Here is a 24032-nt window from a genome sequence, read left to right on the forward strand (position 1 = left end):
AACTGAAGGGAGGCACTTGCTCACCAAGGCTCCGATAAATGCGATGCCCAGCCTAGGCCAAGTGAACGCCGTGGTAAACGGAGTTGCAGTACATGGGGACCAGGCTGCCTGAGACACGTTGGTGGGAGTGGAGAATAAGCCGATCCAGTAAGGTCTAGAATGTAGATGACAAGCCATGTATTGTTGTTCAATGGTAGGAAAGAGGAGATAGAGGCAAAACTGGGGAGCTCAGGATTGGGGAAGGAACAATCTGTGTGTACATGAGCCAGCTTGCTGGCAAATCCAGTGCTTCCCTGGACAGCGGTTTTGACCATAAGTGGAGGACGTGGTGTCCTTGGCCCTGGTTGGAAAACAGTTCTCAAGGCCCAGGTACTAAATTGGTGCTTTCAGGCTAAGTCTGGGTGTGGGATGAGAGCAGATTAGCAAGAACCATAAATCCAGTCGAGTGAGAAGAGGAACACTCAACTGAAAAATGAAGCAACCCAGCTTTGCGATGCCTCACCTCACGCCAGACTGAGCACTGGGAGGGTGGTCAGCGCAGAGTTGATTTGTACTTCAAGACTTCTTCACATTCTAGTACAGATTATCTTTGTCCTTGAATGAATTTAATGTGTGCTTGGGTATTCCCAACATTGTGAAATGGAAAAAAGCCAGGGAACCCTGAAAATCTGCCTTTTTTGGCTTGTGGACACTGGCTGGAGAAAATGAGGTCAAAACAAGACTGGGAGTTACATTTCTTCATGTCAGATGTAGCCCAGTGGCCAGGTCTGCTCCAGAATGATCAACGGTGTGGACTCAAAGCCCCTTCTCCTTTTTTTCACTTGGGGTGAAGTTTTTTCTTTTTTTTTTATCCTCACCCAAGGACATTTTTTGATATTTTGTTCAGATAAAGTGGGAGGGAGAGAGAGAGAGAGAGAAACATCGATGTGAAAGGGACACATCAGTGGTTGCCACCCACATAACCCAACCAGGGCCGGGGACAAACTGCAACCAATGTACGTGCCCTTAATGGGAACCGAACCCGGGTCTCTCCGGACCACAGGCCAGCGTTCTAACCGCTGAGCCAAACCGGCCAGGGCACGAAGTTTTCTTTTCTTCCCCAGGCAAACAGAAACTCTGGTGCTCATCTTTAGGGAGATTCTGATCCAGATTGTCACATGCTGCAAACTGCATCTCCCCATCCACAGAGAACCAGGGGGCTACTGGGCATCCGTGCCCCGGCTCTTCCCTTGTGGACCAGCCAACTCCTGGGCCTTTTGACCCTCACTCTTCACTCTCCTCTGTGGAACACACCACAAGTGGCCTAGCAACAGTAGTTGACCAGGACAAGGCCGGGCCACGAGGTACCTGCTTCCTGTGTTTCACTAGATTATTGAGGATAGTAGGCCTGAAAATTGTCAGACTACCCGTTTCTATTAGGACTATGTTTAAGTGAGAGACTTTATACAAGGTTTACTTTAAATTATTAAAAACTATGTTTCCTTTCCAAGTGAAGGCAGTGTATCTCAGAAACTCTAGTTTAAATTAGATTTTTATTAGAACAGGGAACATGCCACAGCTTATAATCCTTCAGAATCATTTGGAGCCATGCTGCTTATAAAATCAGCAAGTTATGATTTGCCCTCTATAAAACTTCACTGACATTAACGGCTTGGCCATACCTAATTTTGATAAGCAATAATTAAACAGTCATGTTATTATTCCTGTCAGTTTGTCTGAATCTTTCAATCTTCTAAACCATTATCTTTTTATAAAAGAATCCTTCCTATCTCTGTCAACAAGCAGAAATGGCTAGTATTTTATTTCTAAATGCTGTTTGCAACCTGGGCTTCCTCTTGGTTCACAAGCAAATTCTCAACATCACCTGTACCTTTGAGCTTGTACCGAAGGCCCAGAGCCATGGGGAGGAGAGGAGAGCGGTGCGAGGGTCAGGGCCCTGGAGCGGTGGCTCCCCGCTCATTTCTCACTCTCCGCTCTGGACCACTTTGCCCTGCAGTGACTTGTACGGATGCTATTTTTTTCTTCACAGATAGCCCTTTTAAAATAATCTCCATGGCATACATGAATGTTTTTTTTTTACTCAAAAGCTTCTCTCATGTCTGAAATATTTTAACCTACTTTCCATTGTGTTTGCTTTATTCTTAGTGACTTATAAAAATTCACCAATAAGCCTGTCTTTAACTCTGTGAACTATGTGTCCCCTCCCCCCTCTGACTCTACAGATACTGTTCCTAAAACCTGATTCTAAGATTCCTGCAAATCTGGGGTGTTTTTTTTTTTTTTTTCCATGTTCTTAAGGACCATGCACATAGTATATCTTGGAAGGCAGTAAGATGGAAACTTTGGCATACTTTGTTTAAACAACTTGTTTATTTAGCAATTGTTCCTGATACTGAAGTAGAAATTAAAAATAAAAGTGTTAGCAACATAGGAAATGTCTTAAAGGTCACAGAACGCCCCCTCCCCCATTTTTTAGTGCGCCCTTTTGAATGAAAAGTCTAGTTCTCATCATTGATGCCTCCCCACTCTTTTTTCTCATTTAAATCACAGACAGGCTGGTTTTCACCATATTAAAGCAAATCAACCTAGTAAGGCACAGACTGACTTTTATTTACTGGCTGTAGTTCTAAGCACCAGAAATGGGCAAAGGAGACCAAACAAAGAAATAGGAAAAATGAGGCATTGAAGGGGAGCCAACTTTGGCTTTGGAAGGGATGAGGCTTCCGTGGCGGCAGGATGTGCCTTTCTTGCTCTGTTTACTCTGAGCTCAGAAATAGAGGAGAAAGAAGGTAGATCACGCTCCAGTCTGAAAAGGATACAAAACATACCAGGACATAGAGTGTAATCAGACACTGGATGTAATTATGCAAATGTATGTAGAATAAATCCTCTGCAGCAACCTTAATACTCAAGGTTAAAGTAAGCGGAAGGGCACAGTGACTTCACTCAAGTACAGCAGAAAAAATGTTTTGCTTTTACTGTTTGCACCTGAATGTACTTTGAAGCCTTGATAAAATGAGCTTAGGATCTTAAAGACTATGAGGACTTCTCCCTTCTGAGAAAGGCAGCCTTGCTCAGGCTGGGAGGGTGAGGGAGGGTTAGTTTGAGGATGAATGTGGCATGGTTGTTTTTAATGTTCATCCTAGTGACACTTCAAGCTAGTTGTGTGTTTATTTTATTTTTAATTAAATCTCACCTGGAAGAATTTGGAGGCCTGCTTAAAGGAAGGAAATATTTGAATTTGCCTAGGGAAAAGAAATGTGCTTTCTTCTTTCTTTATAAAATAAGTTGAGAACTTCAAACATATTTCTGAAGGCCCCAGGCACAACCATCTGATTAGAAGGCTAAGATACATTCAGTGTTAGCAGGTGGTTTTCTTTGCATGAACATAGATAAAATACCATAGATTATGGCTATGAACTATTTGTTCTAGCAAACTGCTGATGTATTTCTTGCCTCTGAGCATGGCACAGTGCAGTTTTTGTTTTGTTTTTCTTACTCATTGGTCTATTAAGAGAACCCACTGGAGTATTTTCTTTTCACATAAAGGGATTTGAAGCATCCGATAAGGCTTGGAAGGCATTAAAAATATATTTCTAGTCTCATAAGAACCTTAAGAGTAGCTGTAATACATATAAATGAATTCAACGTCTGTTCCAAGCGCTTATCAGACATTCACTTCACCTCTGCAAGCTCCCAGATTGTGCAAAGCACTGTTTTGAGCAAGATGTGGATGAGATGGGTCAAAGGCATGTGAACAATATTTAGGGATCAGTGAACAAATAGCTCATCATCGCTGGAATGTACTTGTGTGGAGATTGGGCAGGAGAGGGCAGAGAGGACGGGACAGCTTTCTGTGGCAGGCCGAGCTGTACAGCCCGGTCCTTGCGTGCTGGGCGTCACTGCAAGGACTGCACTTCCCGAACCGGCGGTGCCTCTGGGACTGCAGACTCGCTCTCAGTTGGTCAGATTGGGCAATTTGGCCAACCTGAATGAGGAAGATCTAGAGATTGTGCATTGCCGTGCACCTGAGAGGACCTTTTTATTTTGTTAACCAAAAGCCACTTGAGATATATCACAAGTACAGTGCATTATTGGTCTCAGTTACAGAATTTTCTGTAGTGCCTTTATGTTAAGGGTGACGTTTCATTGTAGAACACTTTTATGTGCAACCCAGAACTTCCCTAGAAGCTTTCCTTCTCTTGGTTTTGTTTATCCAGACTAGGAAGTTAAACAGTAATTCAAAATGTTCCTTCATTTTCTTATGGTCATTTATTTTTTTAAAATTTATGTACATTGTTTCACTTTTCTCTTAGGGAAAAAGGAACAGTGGTTTCAGACAGTGCTTCTTTGGGAGCCAGAAGCACTGCAAGCTGACAAAGCTGTGTCCAGCAATGGGGTACACGTTCAGGCTGGCTGCTCGGAATGACATTGGCACTAGGTATGACGTTTCCTTGTCCTCATTTGTGTGGTGGTTGTCAGTCTTCCTCTCACACTGCTGGAAGGCACGAGGACACCTGCTGCCTCCACAATGGACCAGTTTGAGCTTTTTCAAGAGGGACTCTTAATCAGGGTAGAAGACCCCTTCCGAGGTGATAATGCTCTGTGTGGCCTCTTTGCAATCTTGCAAGCTGCAGTGCAAAGGCCCCGCGAGGGGTCTCTGAGAACCAAGATGAAGGTAATAGTGCAGATAATGAAAGGAATCTCTCTTGGAGCTTTATTTTTTTTCAGGTCTTTGCCTTTTTCTTTCATCACTGTAGCAAGCTACTCATTGTGTTGCCCTTTTCAATTATATGTGAGTATTCCCTGATACAAAGAAAGGGGCACTGGGCCAGCATGGTTGTCAAGCTGAGGGTAGATACAGGAATGGAGAAAATCTGGACCACCTGGATGCCATGGCTCCGAAGCTGCTGAAGAAAGACGGACAGGTGGACAGTGAAGCGTCCGTGGATTAAAGATGCTTTGCAAAGACCATATTTCAGTTGCACTTCCTGGGTAACTTGATTAAGGGAAAAGCCTTTTACTTTTATCGCTCCTTTTTTAAAATCCCAGAGATTCAGCACTTCATTAGCCCCCAACCTCTTTTCCAGCCTAAAATCTTAGTATCACGCCGTTTTTTAGCCCTTCCTCCCCACCCATGATCGCCACTGTATTTTTAGAGTTCACTGGTTGAAAAAGTCATAACAAAGGCTTCCATGGTTCAAGAATTTGTAAATGATTGGAAACACCCACAAGCTTTTGAAAAATAGCACTGTGTATATTTGTAAAACATTTATTTCCTCGACAGACATCATTTGTGCTCTCATTGATTTCTTGGTGAAGGCTTCTTGGTGGCTGTGGTTCATACATAGTGTGGTAAACATCGCATTGTGTGTGCTTTCTGCAGAGTGCTTTGGGGAGAAAATAAATTCTTACATGTATTGCCCTATAACGTGCTTTTTTAGCAGTTGACTAAGGGGCATTGGCAAGTCAAAGTCGTGGTAGGAAGTATCTCACAGTGCCTTCCTTCGCTTGCTGAACCCATCGGGCCCCAGACTGTCCCGCCCAAGCAGCTTGGGCAGTAGGCAGCTTATCCTTCCTTATGTAAAATACGGAGGCTCTTCACATGCCCCTAAACCTGTGTGTCTCTGGGTTTATTTCTTTGCAGCGGTTATAGCCAAGAGGTGGTATGCTACACATTAGGGAACATTCCTCAGATGCCCTCTGCACCCAGACTTGTTCGGGCTGGGGTCACCTGGGTGACATTGCAGTGGAACAAACCAGAAGGCTGTTCACCCGAGGAAGTGGTCACCTACACTTTGGAAATCCAGGAGGATGAAAATGTAAGTTTTGCTGATTTTATACCGTTGTATGTGTTCTGTGGAAGTCAGTATTGTCATAACTACAGGACACCGTGAAATTAGATTAGCTACATAAATTCAAAACCAAACTCTTAATTTCAACCACCACGACGACCGTCGCCAGCAGCCTGTCCTTTCTACAGTCTCCCATCTCAGTGAATGGCATCCCATGTTTTCATTTGGGGAACTGGAAACCCTTGCAGTCCTCCTTGACTCCATAGACAAAGTTAGCAAATCCTTTTAAATCCTCCTTCAGGAATTATTCAGAAATCTCACTGTTTCTCAATATCTCCACAGCTATTACTCTTTTACAAGCCACCATCCTCTCACCCCGGATTATTGTGATGGCTTCTTAAGCATTTTTCCTACCTTCACCCTTGTTATACTAGACTGTCCTCCATAGGAAGCCTGAGTGATCCTGTTAGATAAAATGTGATCATGTCAGTGCTGAGCTCAGAACCTTTCCCATCCCAGTGCCATCCTGTGACTTCCAGAGTAAAAGCCTGAGCTCTTACAGTGCCTGCAGGTCCCACACTACTGGAGCCTTTGTTCCTGCATTGGAGTCTCAGCGAACACACCAGGCATGCCCCAGCCTCAGTGTCTTTGCAGTTCCTAAGCCTTGCAGCTAGAATGCCCATCCAGGTAGCTTTGACTCACTTCCCTCATTGCTGTGAGGTTTCTTCTCATGTCACCTGTTTTGAGAGCCCCTTCCTGTACAACAGCGCTGTCTAGTCCACTTTCCGTGATGATAAACATGTTCTGCAATTTGTGCTGTCCAGTAAGGTAGTACCTAATCCCACATGACTACTGAGCATTTGAAATGTGGCTGTGGGCCTAAGGAACTGAATTTTTAATTATATTTAATTTAAATTAAAAGAGCCACATTGTGGCTGCTTTATTTAATCTGCACTGCTACAGAAAGCAGCACCTTAATAGGTCTACCCTTCTATCCTTTTACCCATAGTGCTTAACACTGTATAACAAGTTTCATATTTATATACAGTTTCTGTTTATTTGTTTGTTTGTTTGTTAAGTCACTTTTTCCAGCTGGTTGTAAGCTTCTTTGGGCAAGGCTTTGTCTGTTCTTGGGCTGTGCTAAACACCCACAGCATAGAAAAGAGAGCCTGATGCATAGAAGGTGCTCAGTAGTGTTGGATGGATGGATGGGTGGGTGGATGGATGATGGATGGATGGATGGATAGATGATTGAGAATACTATTGAATGAATTGTGTACTTTCAGCTTTTAGTGTAATATTTATCCTCTTAAAGGCTCATGCCTTCCCCATCCAAGCTGTCCTTTCTCCCTTGGCCAGAAGAGGACACTGTGCGGTCAGAGACCTCAGCCTTGGTTCATTGCATAGCACATTGCTACTTGACAGTCAGGACCTCAACACAAGAGGCTTTTTTTTTTTTATGACAATATTGTTAAATAACTTTTAAAGTGTGTACTGCTTTGTAACAAGTACTAATTGGTGGTTGGGTTCTTTTTTAAAATACTATTGAGTAACCAGGAAAAGTTTGCTCTTACGGAAAGCATATAGTAACATTTATTCCAAAGCAAATTTACATTCTCTCAGAGAGCACTGTTTTCATATAAATTAGTATTAGCCTCACGATAAAGTTGAACAGACCCTGGAGAAATTACAATGGATGGTGTTAAATTTCACCTAAATCTAGAATGCCGTCCACAGTTCCAAGGGCTCCTGACACTTTTTGCAGTTGCTGCCAGACCTCTGGCCTGCTGTTGATCACGGGAAGAGGCAATATAAAAATCCTACGCACACAGGTATTTAATGCCCAGATTTTATGGTACTGATGTTTCTTTCTGGCTTTGCCTTTTCAGGATAACCTTTTCCACCCAAAATACACTGGAGAGGATTTAACCTGTACTGTGAAAAATCTCAAAAGAAGCACACAGTATAAATTCAGGGTGAGTTAGTCATTTTGGTACCTGAACTGCTTAAAAAATAAGCTGTTTTTATGTTTCAGTCATTTGCTGTTTTAAATTCACTATAAGTTAAAAATATTGTTTAAGTTCAATGCATTTACATTTTTTAAGTAAGATTTATAAAAGGCACACTATAGTTTAATTTTAAAATCTGCTTTTGAGAGAGAAAACAGTAATGGGTTGTAACAAACTATATTACAGCATGGCCAGAGGGCCTCGCCTGAGACCCAGCCCACATGCTCAGTGCACCTGTCCCTCACCTGCATGTCACACCTTTCTCTGCTGTTTCTCCTTTTCATCAGGTTTCTCGTTTATTCTCTATTTTTCTTTGCTCTTCTGTCCATTTTTTTTCCTCAGCCATTTTTCCTTTTCTTTACCCACTCCTTCCCCATCTAGGCTTTTGCTTTGATGATTAACAACCAGCATTAATGTCACTGAAGGGTTTTATGTTGTAGCCAAAAATGGTGCTTTGCCATTGTTCAGAGAAAGAAACCGATGCTGCGGCACTGTTTGTTGGCCCTGTGCACAGCGCTGTCTCCTGTTACAACTGTATGTTTTGAGGGAGGAGGATGCACCTCCTTTCTCCGATTTGAGGGTCATGGTGTTACTTGGCATGTAGGAGTCACTCGTAGACAGCTGTTACATTACCTAGTGAAGGTTGTGACTGAGGAAAAGGACAGTTTTTGAGATTTTAAGGAACCCTTGCTATTTGATGTTTGATGCTGGCTATGAGAACATAGCTATGCTGCTAGCATTTCTCCACCAGGTGGCATTGCCCTGCTCTCAAACAAGTGAGGCAGTTTCTGGCCACTTCCTGCCCCTCCGTGTTTTCTTCCACAGAACTATAAGAAGAAAGTGGTGATATACTGGCTTTGTTTTATGTTTTCTTGAAAAATATTCTCAACTAAACCCACCTTATTTATTTTTCATTGTTAATAGCCAACTATACAGAAAATAAGTACTTCATAAAGACACACTTACAAAATATGTGTGTGTGTGTGTGTGTGTGTGTGTGAGAGAGAGAGAGAGAGAGACAGAGAGAGAGAGAGAGAGTTTGTGGATGGATGCCTGAGTATGTCATGTTAAAAATTCACCATAGGTGGTATCTTACACATGTTAATGTTTTCTCGGTTGTGCTTTAGCTGACTGCTTCTAATATGGAAGGGAAAAGTTGTCCAAGTGAGGTTTTGGTGTGCACGACAAGCCCCGACAGGCCTGGGCCGCCAACGAGACCCCTCATTAAAGGACCAGTGACGTCGCACAGCATGAGTGTCAAGTGGGGTAGGTTTTGCTGCCGTTTCTTCTTTTTGGACAGATTTTTTAAAATATATTAATTTCAGGAGTGACAAACTAAAATAAAAAATAAAAGAGCGGTATTACTTGTGGGAGTTTTACACATTTGGAATATACATATGAAAACATACCCAGAGAACTCCACATGTTGATAAAATGGACAATTTTAAGAGCATCTCACTTCCTTTCTGATTTTCATGTATTACACGGTTTTCTTCCTGTATTTTAATGTTTTATTGATATGAATGTAGTACTCTCTGAATATGTATTCATTCTTTAGTAACTTGCCCCTAAGAAAGTAATCATATTTAATGTAAAAAATTGATTTATAAAGTTAATATTGAAGATAAATTCCAAAATTTAGGTATGTCATTGTGAGTCAGTTTTGACATACAAAATGTGTAAGTTAAAATCTTGTAAGAAAACTTTAGTTTTTGTTGTCATTCGTATGTAACCAGAGGTCTTAACTTCAGGAATTTTCCCTATTGAAGTTCGTTATGTAGTGTTTGAGGGCATCAGGTAGAATCATATTGTGCTTACCTCTGCTTCTTGTATCATTTCAATGACGTGACTGCCATTAGAATGTTTGCATATAAACATTTGCAATTATATGTAAAACTTTTATGCTATATATAATTATCACTAATTTCATATAATAATATTAGCTACCTAAAAGGCAATTTAAAACAAACAGTAGAGATTTAAAATAAGATTTTACCTGGAAGCCAAGTAATATAAAGGTAATTTGAAATATTATTAAATAATTATTGGAGACCAACCACTGAGACATATAACTGTTTCAAGTTACCTTATAATTTTGAGACAGAATTATTAGGGTATGTATTTCCCTGGAAGATGGATATGATTAAGACAAACTATAAAAATCTAGATGTGTTTTTTGCCAGACTGTAAAGCCTTTTTTCTCAGAAAATCCTAGAAAGTTCTATTAACACCGAATATTTACTTTTATTAGCCATATACTGTAATATTTAAGTTTATGATTATTTTTTAAATATCTGTTACTGAAGTCTGTTAATGGAAATAGCAGGTGAAAGGAGAGGGAAGTATAACTTCTAAATCTAGAGGGCACGTCTGAAATATAGAGGTGACCAACTGATAGCAGAGGTGAATTCTGCATAGTCTTGCAAAATTACAATGTAAGATATGTTCCTGCTCAAAAAAGAAAACTCTTGCGGGCAGTTGGAAGTAGAGTAAATACCTGAAGTGCCACAGGGCTCTGGTAATAAGCTAGGGCCTCTTCCTCAAACCACCTCGTTAGTACATGTACTCATTGGTCCACAGCTCTGGTTTTAGCCATTTTCCCCAGGGATAGAACACTGACTCAGTAGCCAACTATGATGGAACAGATTTATTATATTCTGACATTTTATTTATTTTGTCAATAAGTTTTGCATTTCTCTTTCCTTCATCTTTCATCTCTCAAAACAATCTGGTCAGTGATAATATCAGTGAAATAAAAATAAATATATAAGTATTTCATCTTATGTAAAAATCACTAGATATTAAAGAGCAGGTTTCAGAATTCTCAAAGTAAATGCATTAACATAACTCATAGTTTGAATTTTGCGCATGTTTCACTAAATGAATGCTTTGCCATTTCTAGCTCTGAGAACTCTGAATAATCTGATAGTATCTAAGGTTGCTTGGTGTTTTTGTTTGTTTTTGTTTTTTAAGGAAGGGGTTGGTGTGAAATAATTTTAATTGTGCCTTTTGGTTAAACACAGAATTAAGGTAGTATAATATATGATTTTATGTGTACTTTTACTTACTTTCCAGATCCTCCGAAGGACAATGGTGGGTCAGAAATACTCAAGTACTTGCTGGAGATCACTGATGGAAATTCTGAAGGTAAAGTTTTGGGAAGTGGTTTTATTCAAATCCAATAGCAAACACCTATTTTCTAATATGATAAACATCTGTACAGTAATGGTGGGCAAGCATTCATTGTAATGATAGAGCTATTAAAATAAATCTTAATCACATATTGACAGTTTTTCTCCTTCAAACACAGCATCAGGGAGCAGAGTCTGCTTGAAATGTATATTTTTATCATGTTTTAAGTTTTCTGTGTTATTTATTTAAGCCAGGGGTCCTAATTAATAGAGTAATTCAATTTAGTTTTTCTTCCCCTCTTGGGCACCCTTTTCTGGAAATTCTTATGAACAGAAAGAGTCCGAAGCAATCAGCAGGAAGGATAAGGTAGAGACCACAGACCAGTGTGGTAATGTACATACTCCCATGTACAAAGATGACAAACAAAATACAGTATTACTATGAGCTGGTGACAAGTGTTACACTTTCATAACAAGAGTAGAAAGTGTTCTTTTCATCATTGTTGTGTACTTGTTATACTGTGTGGATTAAAGCAGGACAATATTAGATATCAAATTCCTTAAATAATGCCTTTTTTAAGATTCTTCTAATAAAATGCATTAGGCTTTAATAGAAAAAGTATAGTCATCAGAATTTTAAAATTGATTTCTCTAACCAGTCTAATTCTTGTACTCATTATCTTAATAAAAAGTGATGCATACATATGGCAAAAAAAAAAGGAGTTAACATTAACTTTTACAAACAAGCAACCCAAGTATGTGGTGTGCCCTTCATTCTGTACCACAGTAACCACCAGGAGTACTTTGATTTTCTTGTTAACCAGGTCCTATTTTAAGCTAAAAACATGAGAATGCTTTGAGATGTACACAGCTGTTGTTAAGATGAAATCAAATGCTTTACATTAGAAAACCCACCTAGGAGACAAGGCCTATATTTATATGCAGTGGCTCATTGTAAAAACCTAAGTCTATTTTGAGTTTTCTTGGCTCTCTTGACCACTGGTGACAAATCAAAAGTAGATGCCGTTCTCTGCTTAAAGTCCACAAATTTGTGAGTACATAAAGTGGGCAATTAATTTAATCTTTTTAGTGTTCCTTGTTCCCCATTCACCTTTTCAGTACAGGTTTAATCAGTAATGTCAGGGTAACTGTCTTTAATATTCTCCCTCCTCCTCTGGCGCTAGTGCATGTAAGTTCATTGTAAATCTAACTAAATAAGCATCTGTGGGAATTTGTAGAAGTTACTTTAGGTAAAACATTACAGAATAGGGTAAAAATACTTCATGGAGTAAAACGCTTTTATAAAATAGTCAACTGGAAATGTAGCATTAGTGAGAGCAAAACAGAGGGGACAAACACCCCAGCAGCCCAGATGGGAGAGGTAGGCAGTTGGTTGAAACAACCCAGACTCCTCCAGTGCCCCTGCTTGCTCTCTTTTATCCCAACAAGTGGTCAGATAACTGGGTCACACACTGAGTGTTTCCTCTTTAATGCCTTACACTCTCAGGCATTTTGTCTGTTAAGTGGGGCTCCATGAAGACTGCAGGCCTTTACCCAAAGGACTCAGTCTGTAATGCAGGGATTTCCTCACTGCAACCTTCAGGCAGATAAGAGCAGGGGACAGTCTTCAGCAGGCCAACCAGAAACCCCAGGCCAAGCAGCCTCTGCCGCCCAGCTGGCCCTGGAGGTTCATACCAGAACGGGTTCACAGCTCTCCTGCCACTGGCCTGTCTCCTTTCATCACCCCCACCCCCGCGCCAACTACAGATTTTATTGGTTTCCAGTATCCAAACCGCTCACAGTCAGAAAATGTAATAATGGTGATATTAAGTAGTCTAGCCAGCAGTCCTAAGTATTAAAAATGACTCCATGATATTTTAATATTTAACTTTGTAAAGGAAATGGAAAGAGCCTTTTAGCTATTAAAATAAAAAAAGGAGACACTAGTTTTCATGGAAACCACTTAAAGGGTTTTTTTTTAGGTAGTGGTTGATACTACGTACCTTCTTACCAACGGCGTGAACTCACACACGAGTCTTGTTTTACAGCCAGCCAGTGGGAGGTGGCATACAGTGGCTCGGCGACAGAATACACGCTCACCCACCTGAAGCCAGGCACTCTGTACAGACTCCGCGCGTGCTGCATCAGCACTGGTGGGCACAGTCAGGTTGGTTCTGCTACCGTGCACATGAGTGAGCATCTTCGGTCAGCTTCAGACAGCCTGTCAGGAACACCAGAATAAAATTGCTGTTGAAAATATATTGTGGTAATGTAGCCTGTCATGGTATCCCATGAGGAGATGAAACCTGGAGTTGTTTCAGGTGTGCTTTAGGGGACATGAAAGACAGGCCCATCAGTGTCACTAACCATCAGAGAACTGCAGATTAAAACCACAACGAGACCATCACCTCACGCCGTCAGAATGGCTGCCACCACACATCAACAAACCGTGCTGGCGAGGGTGTGGAGAGAGGGAGCCCTCGAGTACTGCTGGTGGGAATGCAGCCTGGCGCAGCCACTGTGGACAGCAGTATGGAGTTACCTCAGAAAATTAAAAACGGAACTGCCTTTTGACCCAGCAATTCCACTTCTGGGAATATATTTGAAGAAACCTGAAACACTGATTTGAAAGAATTTATGCACCCCTATATTCCTTACAGCGTTCTTTACAATAGCCAAGATGGGGGAGCAGCCCAGGTGCCCATTAGTAGACGAGAGGATAAAAAAGTTGTGGTACATTTACACAATGAAATACTACTTGGCTGTAAAAAAGAAGGAAATCTTACTCTTGCGACAGCATGGATAGACCTGAGCATATTATGCTAAATGAAATAAAAGCCAGTCTGAGAAAGACGAGTACCATATTATTTCACCTACATGTGGAATCTAATGAACAAAATAAACTAACAAACAAAATAGAAATAGGCTCATAGATACCGAGAGTGAACAGCTGTTAGAGGGGAGGGTTGTTGCGGGCCTGGGTGAAATAGGTGAAAGAATTAAGCTAAAAAGAAAGAAAGAAAGAAATCTCATGGGCACAGACAACAGTATGGTGATTACCAGAGGGAAGGGGAGATGAAATGTGATGGAAGGAGACTTGACTTGGGGTGGTGAACACACAAAGCAGCATACAGATGACAGGCTATAGAATTGCACACCTGAAACCTATATAAGTTTATTAACAATGTCACCCCAATAAATTCAATTTAAAAAGAAAAGAAAAAAAGATAGACCCAGATCATTCTCAACTGAATTGTGGTATTTTCAGGTACATTTGTCACTTAGTTATGTCTTTGGTGTGATCGCATGTGACAGTTGAAAACTGAGTGTTGTCCGGAATATGTATTAACTGAATAAGGGGAACCTCAGTTATTGCAGTGATATAAAAGGATAGAATTTAGATTTAAAAAGAGAGACGTCCTGTACAGTTACGCTCTTACAACATCTGGCAATTTTGTGAGAAGCTGAGACACACCTTCCTCGTGGAACTTTACTGCCATCTGCTGGAACGTTACTGTAAAAACCATGTGCATCTGCGATGACAGCTGAATGGCACCTCCTGCAGTTGTGCATCACCCAACTTACACAGCTGCAGGCAGCAGATGGTTTCTCGTTTTCCACTGTTTACGTGACTTCACACCAGCTTGGTTTCAGCCACACGGTATTCTCAGAGGCTGAAAATACACAAGAAGTGCTCTAGAAGTGAGATAGTTGTCTAAATGGCTTCAACTTACATTCAGAAAATGAGTGAGGGTAAAAAGACATTTCATTGTAGAGCTATTTAATATTATAGTTTAAACCCATTAATGTTGACAGAGAGAAAGAGACATTGAGAAATGGTGGCTCGTAGTCCTGTGCTGAGTTGACTTATCAAGAGAATACCTGCCATTTGGGTGCTTAATTTTGCTCGTCAGCCCATCTCCAGTGTTGTCTAGTGTTATTTTCTCTCCCCCCACTCCCCACAGATAGCAGTACGGTAATGTTTAGTTGAGACCGCCCATACTGACTCCTTGGGGAAAGAAGGTCCAGGTTCTAATACAGAGCCCCAGAGCTCTGAGAGAGCTGCCCCCTGGGGGGGTGGGGGGGGGTGGGCGTGTCCACACCACAGCCAGAGACTATCAGCAGGCACCCCTGGTGAGGCTGCCGAGGCCAGGCTGTACTCTCTGTAGAGCGAGTGCGTCTAGGCTCCGCTTCCCAGGAGAATAAGGTTAGTCGAGCAGCGTAGCTCTGCCTGTTCTCACCTGTCTCAGAAAGGGGATCAGCTTCCACACCACCAGCCTTACACAACCAGTTCCTGCAAAAAACGAAGGCCTACTTATTTTAGCATTAATAGAACCTGCTGGCTAATGTCAGACTCAGTTGATTAATATTGACTTTATTTGCTTTTCTGCTCAGTATGTGGATGGTTGGCCATTTATGGTGCCACTTAAAATTTTCATCCAGCTGTTGTTTAGTGTCCTCTTCTGCCCTCATGAAGGGTCTCTATAATTTTGGTTTAAAGGAAGATAAATGTGTGCTTAGGATACAAAACACTCCTGTCTGCAAATCTGACTTCAGAAATAATTTTTACCAGTGTATATGTCCACACTTAGGACACACACACATGAAGATCTCATTGCATAAAAAAGCATGTGTATACATGCAATGTGTGACCCCCTTTGGTAGCATTTACAGTTATGGGGTGGAATTTGTCTGGAATGTGGAGGTCTGATAAATTTACAGTAACTAAGAGATGATTCTCTCTGGTGTTTCTCCTGCAGTGTTCTGAAAGTCTCCCTGTTCGCACACTAAGCATTGCACCAGGTCAGTGTCGACCACCGAGGGTTTTGGGTAGACCAAAGCACAAAGAAGTCCACTTAGAGTGGGGTGAGTGAACAGATCTTCACATTGACATGGACAGTTTGGACAATTGGAGATTGAGTTTCAGACTTAATGCTTTGTAATTAAGTTGGGAATCTTTCTTCTGAAAACCATATTTTTTCTGTTGAAAATGCCCATATTCTTTTTAATGTATATTGGCTTGGGTTTGTGTTCTCCTGCTTGCTGTTGCATCATTCCTGATGGTGTTACACACGTTCATCCTGTACCCTCTAGAAGGCTCTCTCCTAGAAAACCTTTCAGAGCAGCCAGTCTTTTTCAGGAATTTTCCATCTTCATTCATAAAAGAAACGGTTTGCTCAATTTAGAGATAAAACCGAGAAATGAGATAACATCTAATTCCTCCTCATCTTTGATGCTTGGTCATGTGTGGTCCTGTTTTGATTCAAGCTATATTAGCATTTCTTGTATCAGCAGTTTATATCACAAAATTGCAAATGTAAGCCTGCAGAACTTATCAGACTATTTTTCCCACCACTTATCTCTAAAATATAATGAAATAGCATGCCAATTTTGGGTCATCTATCTTGATTTAATGTGACCTTGGTTTGAAGTTAAAAAAGAAGATTTTCTTCTTTCTGTTTCTTCCCTTCTCCTAGGACGTACAGATGTTTGCCTAATGGTTCTACTGTTTTTATATTATTTTATTAACATAATTAAATGTACTTGCTTTGGAAAGTATCAGTAACATCATTCAGAAACTTTTTGTTTCTTTTTTCTTTTGGGGGGAGCATTCTTTTGTAAGAAAGATACTGAGGAGGGGCCACTTACATGATGTTTTGCAAACTGTGGAAAATCAGATGTGATTTTTGTCAACTGGAAGCACAAAAATGATGTGCTGCAAAACATGCTTCGTTCCTAGATGTTCCTGCCTCTGACAGTGGCTGTGAGGTCTCAGAGTACAGTGTGGAGATGACGGAGCCAGAGGATGTGGCATCGGAGGTGTACCATGGGCCAGAGCTTGAGTGTACAGTTGGCAACCTGCTTCCCGGAACTGTGTATCGTTTCAGAGTGAGGGCTTTGAATGACGGAGGGGTGAGTTGAAGGTGCTAACCCTTTGGTTTCTACCTTCCTGAAATTCCTCAGCACATCTAGCCAACCATGACCGTCATTAAAGAAGTGCATATAGCTCTGGCTGGGTGACTCTGTTGGTAGGAATGTCATCCCGTACGCCAAAAGGCTGTGGGTTTGATTCTCAGTCAGGGCACATACCTAGGTTGCAGGTTCAGTACTGATCAGGGCGTGTACAGGAGGCAGCCGAATGATGTTTCTTACATCGATATTTCTCTCTCTCTCTCTCTCTCTTCCTCCCTCCCCCTTTCTCTCTAAAATCAACAAAAAGATATGTCCTCAGGGTAAGGATTAAAAAAATAAAAATAAAGAAGTGCATATAAAATATTTTTTTCTAATTTAATATATTGTGATTTTATATTCCCAGCAGAATTTGATAACCAACAATTTCAAGTAGATCTTTATACACAAAAAAACTAAACTGCAGTGTACATCTGACTTCTTAATTGTTCCTTGGGAGAAATGTTAAGATAGAAGGCCTACTGTGTCCGGAATGAGCATGTTTCTGTTTCTGATATCACAGTAAGGGGAAAATGTTTGGTAAACCAACTTCCTAATCGTTTTTGAATAGAAAGAACATACATATGTAATAGACATTTAGCACTCAGGTAATATATGTAGGAAAAAAACTTAAACACACATTCAATTGAAAGTGAAAATCCTATTAGGTAGTTTTTTTAAATCAGTTGTATTGCTGATGGTATTAGTCTAACCCTTATTTGTATAAGCTTGTATATGCACACGTATGTACAAGCATGTGGGTGTTCTTCTCTTTCAGTATGGCCCCTATTCTGATGTCTCAGAAATTACCACTGCTGCAGGGCCCCCTGGACAGTGCAAAGCACCTTGTATTTCCTTTACATCAGACGGATGTGTCCTCGTGAGTTGGGAGGTAAGTCAGGCACATGTTCTACATGAGTTTCTGTTTCTTTCACTTTATCTGCCCCTAACTGCAAGTTAGGAGGAACCTCTTCAAAGCCGAAATTCACTATAAGTGATTTTTATACACATTAATCTTCCTTGGCACTCGTTATATCATTTAGAGGTGCAGAAATTTTACCTCTGCTCAGCATTGAGAGGAAGTTGAGTATCTTTTTCATGCCTCTCTTTTGTATATATTTGAAATATCCTGGGATATGTCATTCTCTTTCTCAGTTTGATTGGTTGAACATAGACATCATAGAATTTTATTCTTAATGAAATTAAATTAACTACCTGAATTTCTGCTTTCCAGAGTCCTGAGAGCTCTGGTGCCGACATCTCAGAGTACAGGTTGGAATGGGGAGAGGATGAAGAATCCTTGGAGCTCATCTATCACGGGTCGGACACCGGCTTTGCAATAAGGGATCTGTTGCCTGCTGCACAGTATTGCTGTAGACTACAGGTGTGTTGACATTACTCAGAAACACTGCTGTTCCATGGGAAACTTACTCAAAGGCTCATGATGGAGGCTACCAGGAGGGATGGTGTGGGAAGTAGAGTCCTTTTAAATAAAAATAAATTTTACAATTAATTTTTGCTACTCCGGTTGGTCCTGAAATGTAATCACAAAACCAGATCTCTGTCTGCTGCTCATCACCTGTGCATCTTGCTTGTTTGTCAATTCCCTGAATAAATGACTGAGTCCAACACAAAGGTGTCACAGCACCTTAGGAAAGATCCCTTCTGTCTGAATTTCTCTGAGACGCACATTTCAGTGGGAAAGCCACTTAGAACTGGCAAAAGACAGTAATTTGATATGCTAGCTGTTAAATGGCGCCAAAACAAATGTTAGCGTAACTTGGACTAGTCTGCGATAGATATGCACCCCCCACTTCTCAGTGACCGTTAGCAGGGCTGGTTGTCGGCACCTTCCACTTGGGAGGTCCACATAGAGGAACATGAAGAACAGTGAGCTCCTTGCCTAGCCTCTAAGAGTAACAACAGTCATGGATTTACTTCTACCTCATTGACTTGGATAAATTATATTTTTCTTTTTTTATTGTCCTGAGAAAACGGGTTTTTGTCCATTTGTTGAGTAACATTTCTTGAGCACTATCTGTGCCAAAATCAAAGGATGATCAGGGTGATCGAGAGGAGAGATAACAGATCAGTCAGATACGGTTCTTGACCTTGAAGGTTCTGTCTTCACACACCTTTGGATTTAAATAGATAAAGAAGCAAAGATGCCTGATTTAAGTTTCCACCTGATTTAAGTTATATATCAAATTGCTTATTATAAACCCATCAACATCTGTGTCTGGCCTCTTTGGAGAAAACATTCCCTTCACAAGTTAATTTTCCACATCAATTGAGGCTTTTCTATTAAATTCTGAATCCTATTTTTATCATAAACTCTCTTATTATATACCTTCCTTCCTGAATGGAGCACCTGAGACATAATTAACCCTTTGTCAGTGAGTCAGGGTCCCAGCACGTTACCCAATCTTTATAACAGCGGTTCTGAGTCATCGGGAAAAGGTTAAATTATGTGCCACTCTCCTGTTTTTGGAACCAGGCAGGATATAAATAAAGAACTCTGTCGCCGCAGGAGAGAACTTCACTCCACTATGCTTTTTCAGTTTAAAAAGTTGTTCTATTCCTTTTCTCCTTCCAGGGTATATGTTGTCACTTAGCATTGAATTCCCAGAACTGCATTTTAAAAGATAACATTGGTAGGAATAGAGCCTGCATAGTGATCATGCCTCCCCGTTTTGATAGAGTAGAAAATATTTTCAGATCTTTTTATTTCTTTGTCATAAAATGTGTCAGACCATGTGAAGGGCATTTTTCAGGCCATCATTGCTGACAAAGTATTGCTGGGAAGGGGTCCACTCAATCGATACTGATTTCTTGGAAACTAGGGACCAAATATGAATTATTTTCATTTGACATTACTTCAAAATCAGGTTAAACCTGAACCTTCTTTTGAATACTTGGCACCTTAAACTATACTGTGTTTTATAAAAAATAGGTGAAACATTGCTTGTTTGCTGAACAGTTTTTCAATTTCTACATTCTTCCTTAGGAATTTGTTTAATTGATTTTAGAGAGAGGAAGGGAGAGAGAGAAACAGCTATGTGAGAGAGAAACATCGATCAGTTGCTTCTCACACACATTCAGCCAGGGATTGAACCCTCAACCTGGATGTGTGCCATGATGGGAACCGACCCTGCCACCTTTGGTGTACCGGATGATGTTCCAACCAACTGAGCCACACCAGACAGGGCCTTAGGAATATTTTAATTAAATGCCAAAGTAATTTGTTTACATGAGGCATATTGTATATTATAAGCATACTTTTATTTAGTAAACAGCTCTTCTGAACTGTTTCCTTTGAAAACTATTAATAATAAGTGGTATAAATCAAGAAAACATTTTCCATAGAATAAAGCTAATAAAAGAAAGTGGGATCCTAGAAAACAAAAAGAACATTATTGGAGGGATTGATAAGTTTTTAGTCAAGTCTGTCTGTAGTTAGTACAGTTGTATCAGTGTTAATTTCTTTGTTTTGATCATTTTTCCACTTTTGTAAGGTGTTAATATTAGGGAAAGCAAGGTAAGAGAGAGACGGAAATTCCTCTGTACTATTTTTTTTTTTTAATCTTCACCCAAGGCAGATAATGTTTTTATTGATTTTGGAGAGAGAGAGAAACATCAGTGTGAGAGAGAAACATTGGTTGGTTGCCTCCCATACACATCCCAGGTGGGGATCAAACCCGAAACCTAAGTATGTGCCCAGACCAGGAATGGAACCCACAACCTTTTGGTGCACGGAATGACGCTTCTCTGTACCATTTTTGCCACTTTTCTGTGAGTCTACAATTAGTTTTTTGTTTTTTTTTTTTTTTTAAGTATGAAATATGCTCTTTTGTTTTTTGGTTTTTCCTATGGGAGGGAGAGAGGTGAAGTACTGACTATTGACCTGACACTCTGCCAGGATTTTCCATGTTGAGCAATTTAATCTTATAATAATCCTTTGAATTAGGAGTGTTGTGCCCATATCTAGGAAACGGGCTCAGAGACATTAACTTGCCTAAGGTCACAGTGAGTAATGATGGAATCAAGAATTGAACAGAGCTCCAACTCCGAAAGCCATGTTCTTTTCCTTCTTTTCTATGGTGACTGAAGCCTTCGTTGATATGAGCATTGAGCTCCACTATGTCTTATTTTAAGTTTTGTAATTTATCCTCCTAAGCTCTCCTATAAAGCAAATGAGAACTAAGTTTTCAGGCATATTTACTTCTGTAAGGAGGCTGCCAAGTGTTCTCCTCTATAAGGAAAAAATATTTTTAATAACATTTACTGAGCACTTACTCTGTGTCAGGTACTATTCTAGTTACTATGGATACAACCATGAACCAAACATATCCTTGCTCTGTGGAACTTATATTTTAATCAGGGGAATTATTAAATGAAATATATACTATGTTGGTGATAAATGCCATGAAGGCAAATAAAACAAAGAAGGGAAATTGGAAATGAGGAGAATCATAGGGGGCCGGGGTATGGGTGACTGCAAGTTTAAATCTGTTGTTCAGAGGCGGCTCACTGAAAAGGCCACACTGGAAAGAAAGCCTGGGACTTCCGGTCAAGATGGCGGGTAGGTAAACGGGTATCGCGTCCTCCCACATCCACATCAAAGTTACAACTAAACTACAGAACAACCATCATTCAACACCACCTGGAATCAAGCTGAATGGAAGTCCTACAACTACGGAATTAAAGCAGCAGCATCCAGACTGGTAGGAGGGGCAGAGGGGACGGGCTGGTCCCACACCCACGTGTGGCGGATAAAAATCAGGAGGACGCCTCGGCTGGGAAGGTCCTCCCTGAGGACTGAGGGGTCCCTGTCCCATACCAGGCACCCCGCTCAGGGTTCCAGTGCCAGGAAGAGAATCCCCATCACTTCTGGCTGGAAAACCAGCGGGAACTGAGGCTCAGGGAGGCTGAGGCGGCTGGAGCCCCAGGCAGTTCCTTAAAGGGCCCGCGCACGGACTTATCGGACTCTCTCCCTCTAAGCTTGGAGGGGAGGCAGCTCGAGGGGCGCCAGAGACACACAGGGAAGAACTGAGCTGTTTGGCACTGGAGCGAGGGCTGGAGAGGGGGCTTTCTCCAGGACAAAGGTGCTGTCAGAGGCCATTGTTCCTTTGGTGAGCCCTTCCCTGGGGCGGCAGACAGAAGCCATATCTGGGACTCCAGCAACCTGGCTCACACTTTTGTCCCGCCCTAGTGATTGCCTGAGCCCCTGCTCCACCCAACTTTCAGGCCCACCTAAGCTGTTGCCAGTTGCTTTACCATAGAATTGGCCTGTCTTGGATCCTGCTTCAGGTTTTCTTAAATTCTTTCAAACAAGCAGCATCTGATCTCAGCTAGCCCCATACCTCTCGTTAAGTAATACACTGAAACAAACACAGGGAGGCAGCCAAAATGAGGAGACAAAGAAACAGGTCCCAAATGAAAGAACAGAACAAAACCCCAAGAAAAGAACTAAGCAAAATGGAGATAAGCAACCTAACAGATGCTGAGTTCAAAATTCTGCTTATAAGGATGCTCAATGAACTTAGTGAGAACCTCAGTGAACTTAGTGAGGGCCTCAAGAGCATAAAAAAGGACCAGTCAGAAATGAAGGATGCACAGTCAGAAATGAAGGAGGCACTAACTGAAATAAAGGATAATTGACACAGATTCAATAGTAGAGTAGGTAAAGCCAAGAAGCAAACCATCGATTTAGAATATAAGGAAGCAAAAAACACCCAATCAGAACAGCAAAAAGAAAAAAGAATGCAAAAAAATGAGGATAGTGTAAGGAGCCTCTAGGACAACTTCAAGCGTGCCAACATTCGCATCTTGGGGTTGCCAAAAGGAGAAGAGAGAATAAGAAATCGAAAACCTATTTCAAACAATAATGGCAGAAAACTTCCCTAACTTGGGGAAGGAAACAGACATACAAGTCCAGGAAGCATAGAGAGTCCCAAACAAGATGAACCCCAAGAGGCCCACACCAAGACACATCACCATCAAAATGCGAAAGGTTCAAGATAAAGAGACAATCTTAAAAGCAGCAAGAGAAAAGCAGTTGATTACCTACAAGGGAGTTCCCATAAGACTGTCAGCTGATTTCTCAAAAGAAACTTTGCAGGCCAGAAGGGAATGGCAAGAAATATTCAGAGTGATAAAAAGCAAGAACCTACAACCAAGGTTACTCTATCCTGCAAAGCTGTCATTTAGAATCGATGGCCATATAAAGAGTTTCCCCAGACAAGAAAAAGTTAAAGGAGATCATCACCACCAAACCGTTATTATATGAAATGTTGAAGGGTCTTTTTGAAGAAAAAGATAAAATATGTGAACAAACAAAATGGCAGTGAATACATAACTATCGACAAGGGAATCTACAAACGAAATGAACGGACAGAACAGAAACATTCTCATAGACACAGAACATTTTGTTGGTTGCCAGATGGGAGATGGGTTGGGGGAATGGGTGAAAAAGGTGAAGGGATTAAGAGGTACAAATTGGTTGCTAGACTGACAAACCTCAAAGGGAAGAGAGTTGGGGGAGGGAAGAAATAAACCAAAGAACTTATATGTATATATGTATAACCAATGGACACAGACAACAGTGTGGGAAAAGGCAGGAGGGGGGCGGAAGTGGGGAGGAAGGAGGGGGCCAAAGGGGGGAAAATGAGGAACATCTGTAATACATTCAACAATAAAGATAAAAAATATTTTTGAATAAAAATGAAAGAAAGAAAGCCTGAAGGAGATGGTCGAGCAAGCTATGCAGAAGTCTGGGGAAAAGGCTTTCTGGACAGAAGGGGTAGCAAGTACAAAGGCCTGAGGTGGAGCAAACTTGGTGTACCAGTGGAGCAGCAAGCAAGCCAGGGTGGCTGGAGCAGAGTAATTGAGGAGGAGAGTCGTAGGTGATGAAGTCAGAATGGTGATGGGTTTTATGGGAGGGTGATGGTGAGCAGATCAGATGGGGTCTTGTAGGCTTCTTTAGAATTTATTCTGAATATGGTTGGAAGCCATAGAAGGGATTTCAGTAGTTATTCCACTGCTTGTTGTGAACATAGACTATGGACACAGATACAGCGAGTAGGTCAGTGCAGAGACCCGATGACAGAATATAATTGGACTAGGGTGGTACAGGATGTGCAGATGGC

The 24032-nt window shown here is 41.1% G+C and overlaps 1 protein-coding gene across 5 annotated transcripts in view; it reads left to right on the plus strand.

Annotated features, from left to right (window-relative positions):
* FNDC3B (fibronectin type III domain containing 3B) overlaps window positions 1-24032 on the plus strand; it is a 337457-nt gene that overhangs the window by 268574 nt on the left and 44851 nt on the right. For 4 of the 5 annotated variants that reach the window (XM_036243400.1, XM_036243403.1, XM_036243402.1 and 1 more), the window contains 10 exons: window positions 4317-4441; window positions 5648-5822; window positions 7685-7771; window positions 8932-9070; window positions 10880-10951; window positions 12984-13102; window positions 15696-15801; window positions 16676-16848; window positions 17663-17776; window positions 18119-18268. In XM_036243400.1, coding sequence (XP_036099293.1) covers window positions 4317-4441; window positions 5648-5822; window positions 7685-7771; window positions 8932-9070; window positions 10880-10951; window positions 12984-13102; window positions 15696-15801; window positions 16676-16848; window positions 17663-17776; window positions 18119-18268 — 1260 coding nt within the window. The remainder of the gene's footprint in view (window positions 1-4316; window positions 4442-5647; window positions 5823-7684; window positions 7772-8931; window positions 9071-10879; window positions 10952-12983; window positions 13103-15695; window positions 15802-16675; window positions 16849-17662; window positions 17777-18118; window positions 18269-24032) is intronic. The other variant, XM_036243404.1, reaches the window with a different exon arrangement.

This window comes from Molossus molossus, unplaced genomic scaffold (assembly GCF_014108415.1).
Source record: "Molossus molossus isolate mMolMol1 unplaced genomic scaffold, mMolMol1.p scaffold_m16_p_5, whole genome shotgun sequence".
Lineage (NCBI taxonomy): Eukaryota > Metazoa > Chordata > Mammalia > Chiroptera > Molossidae > Molossus > Molossus molossus.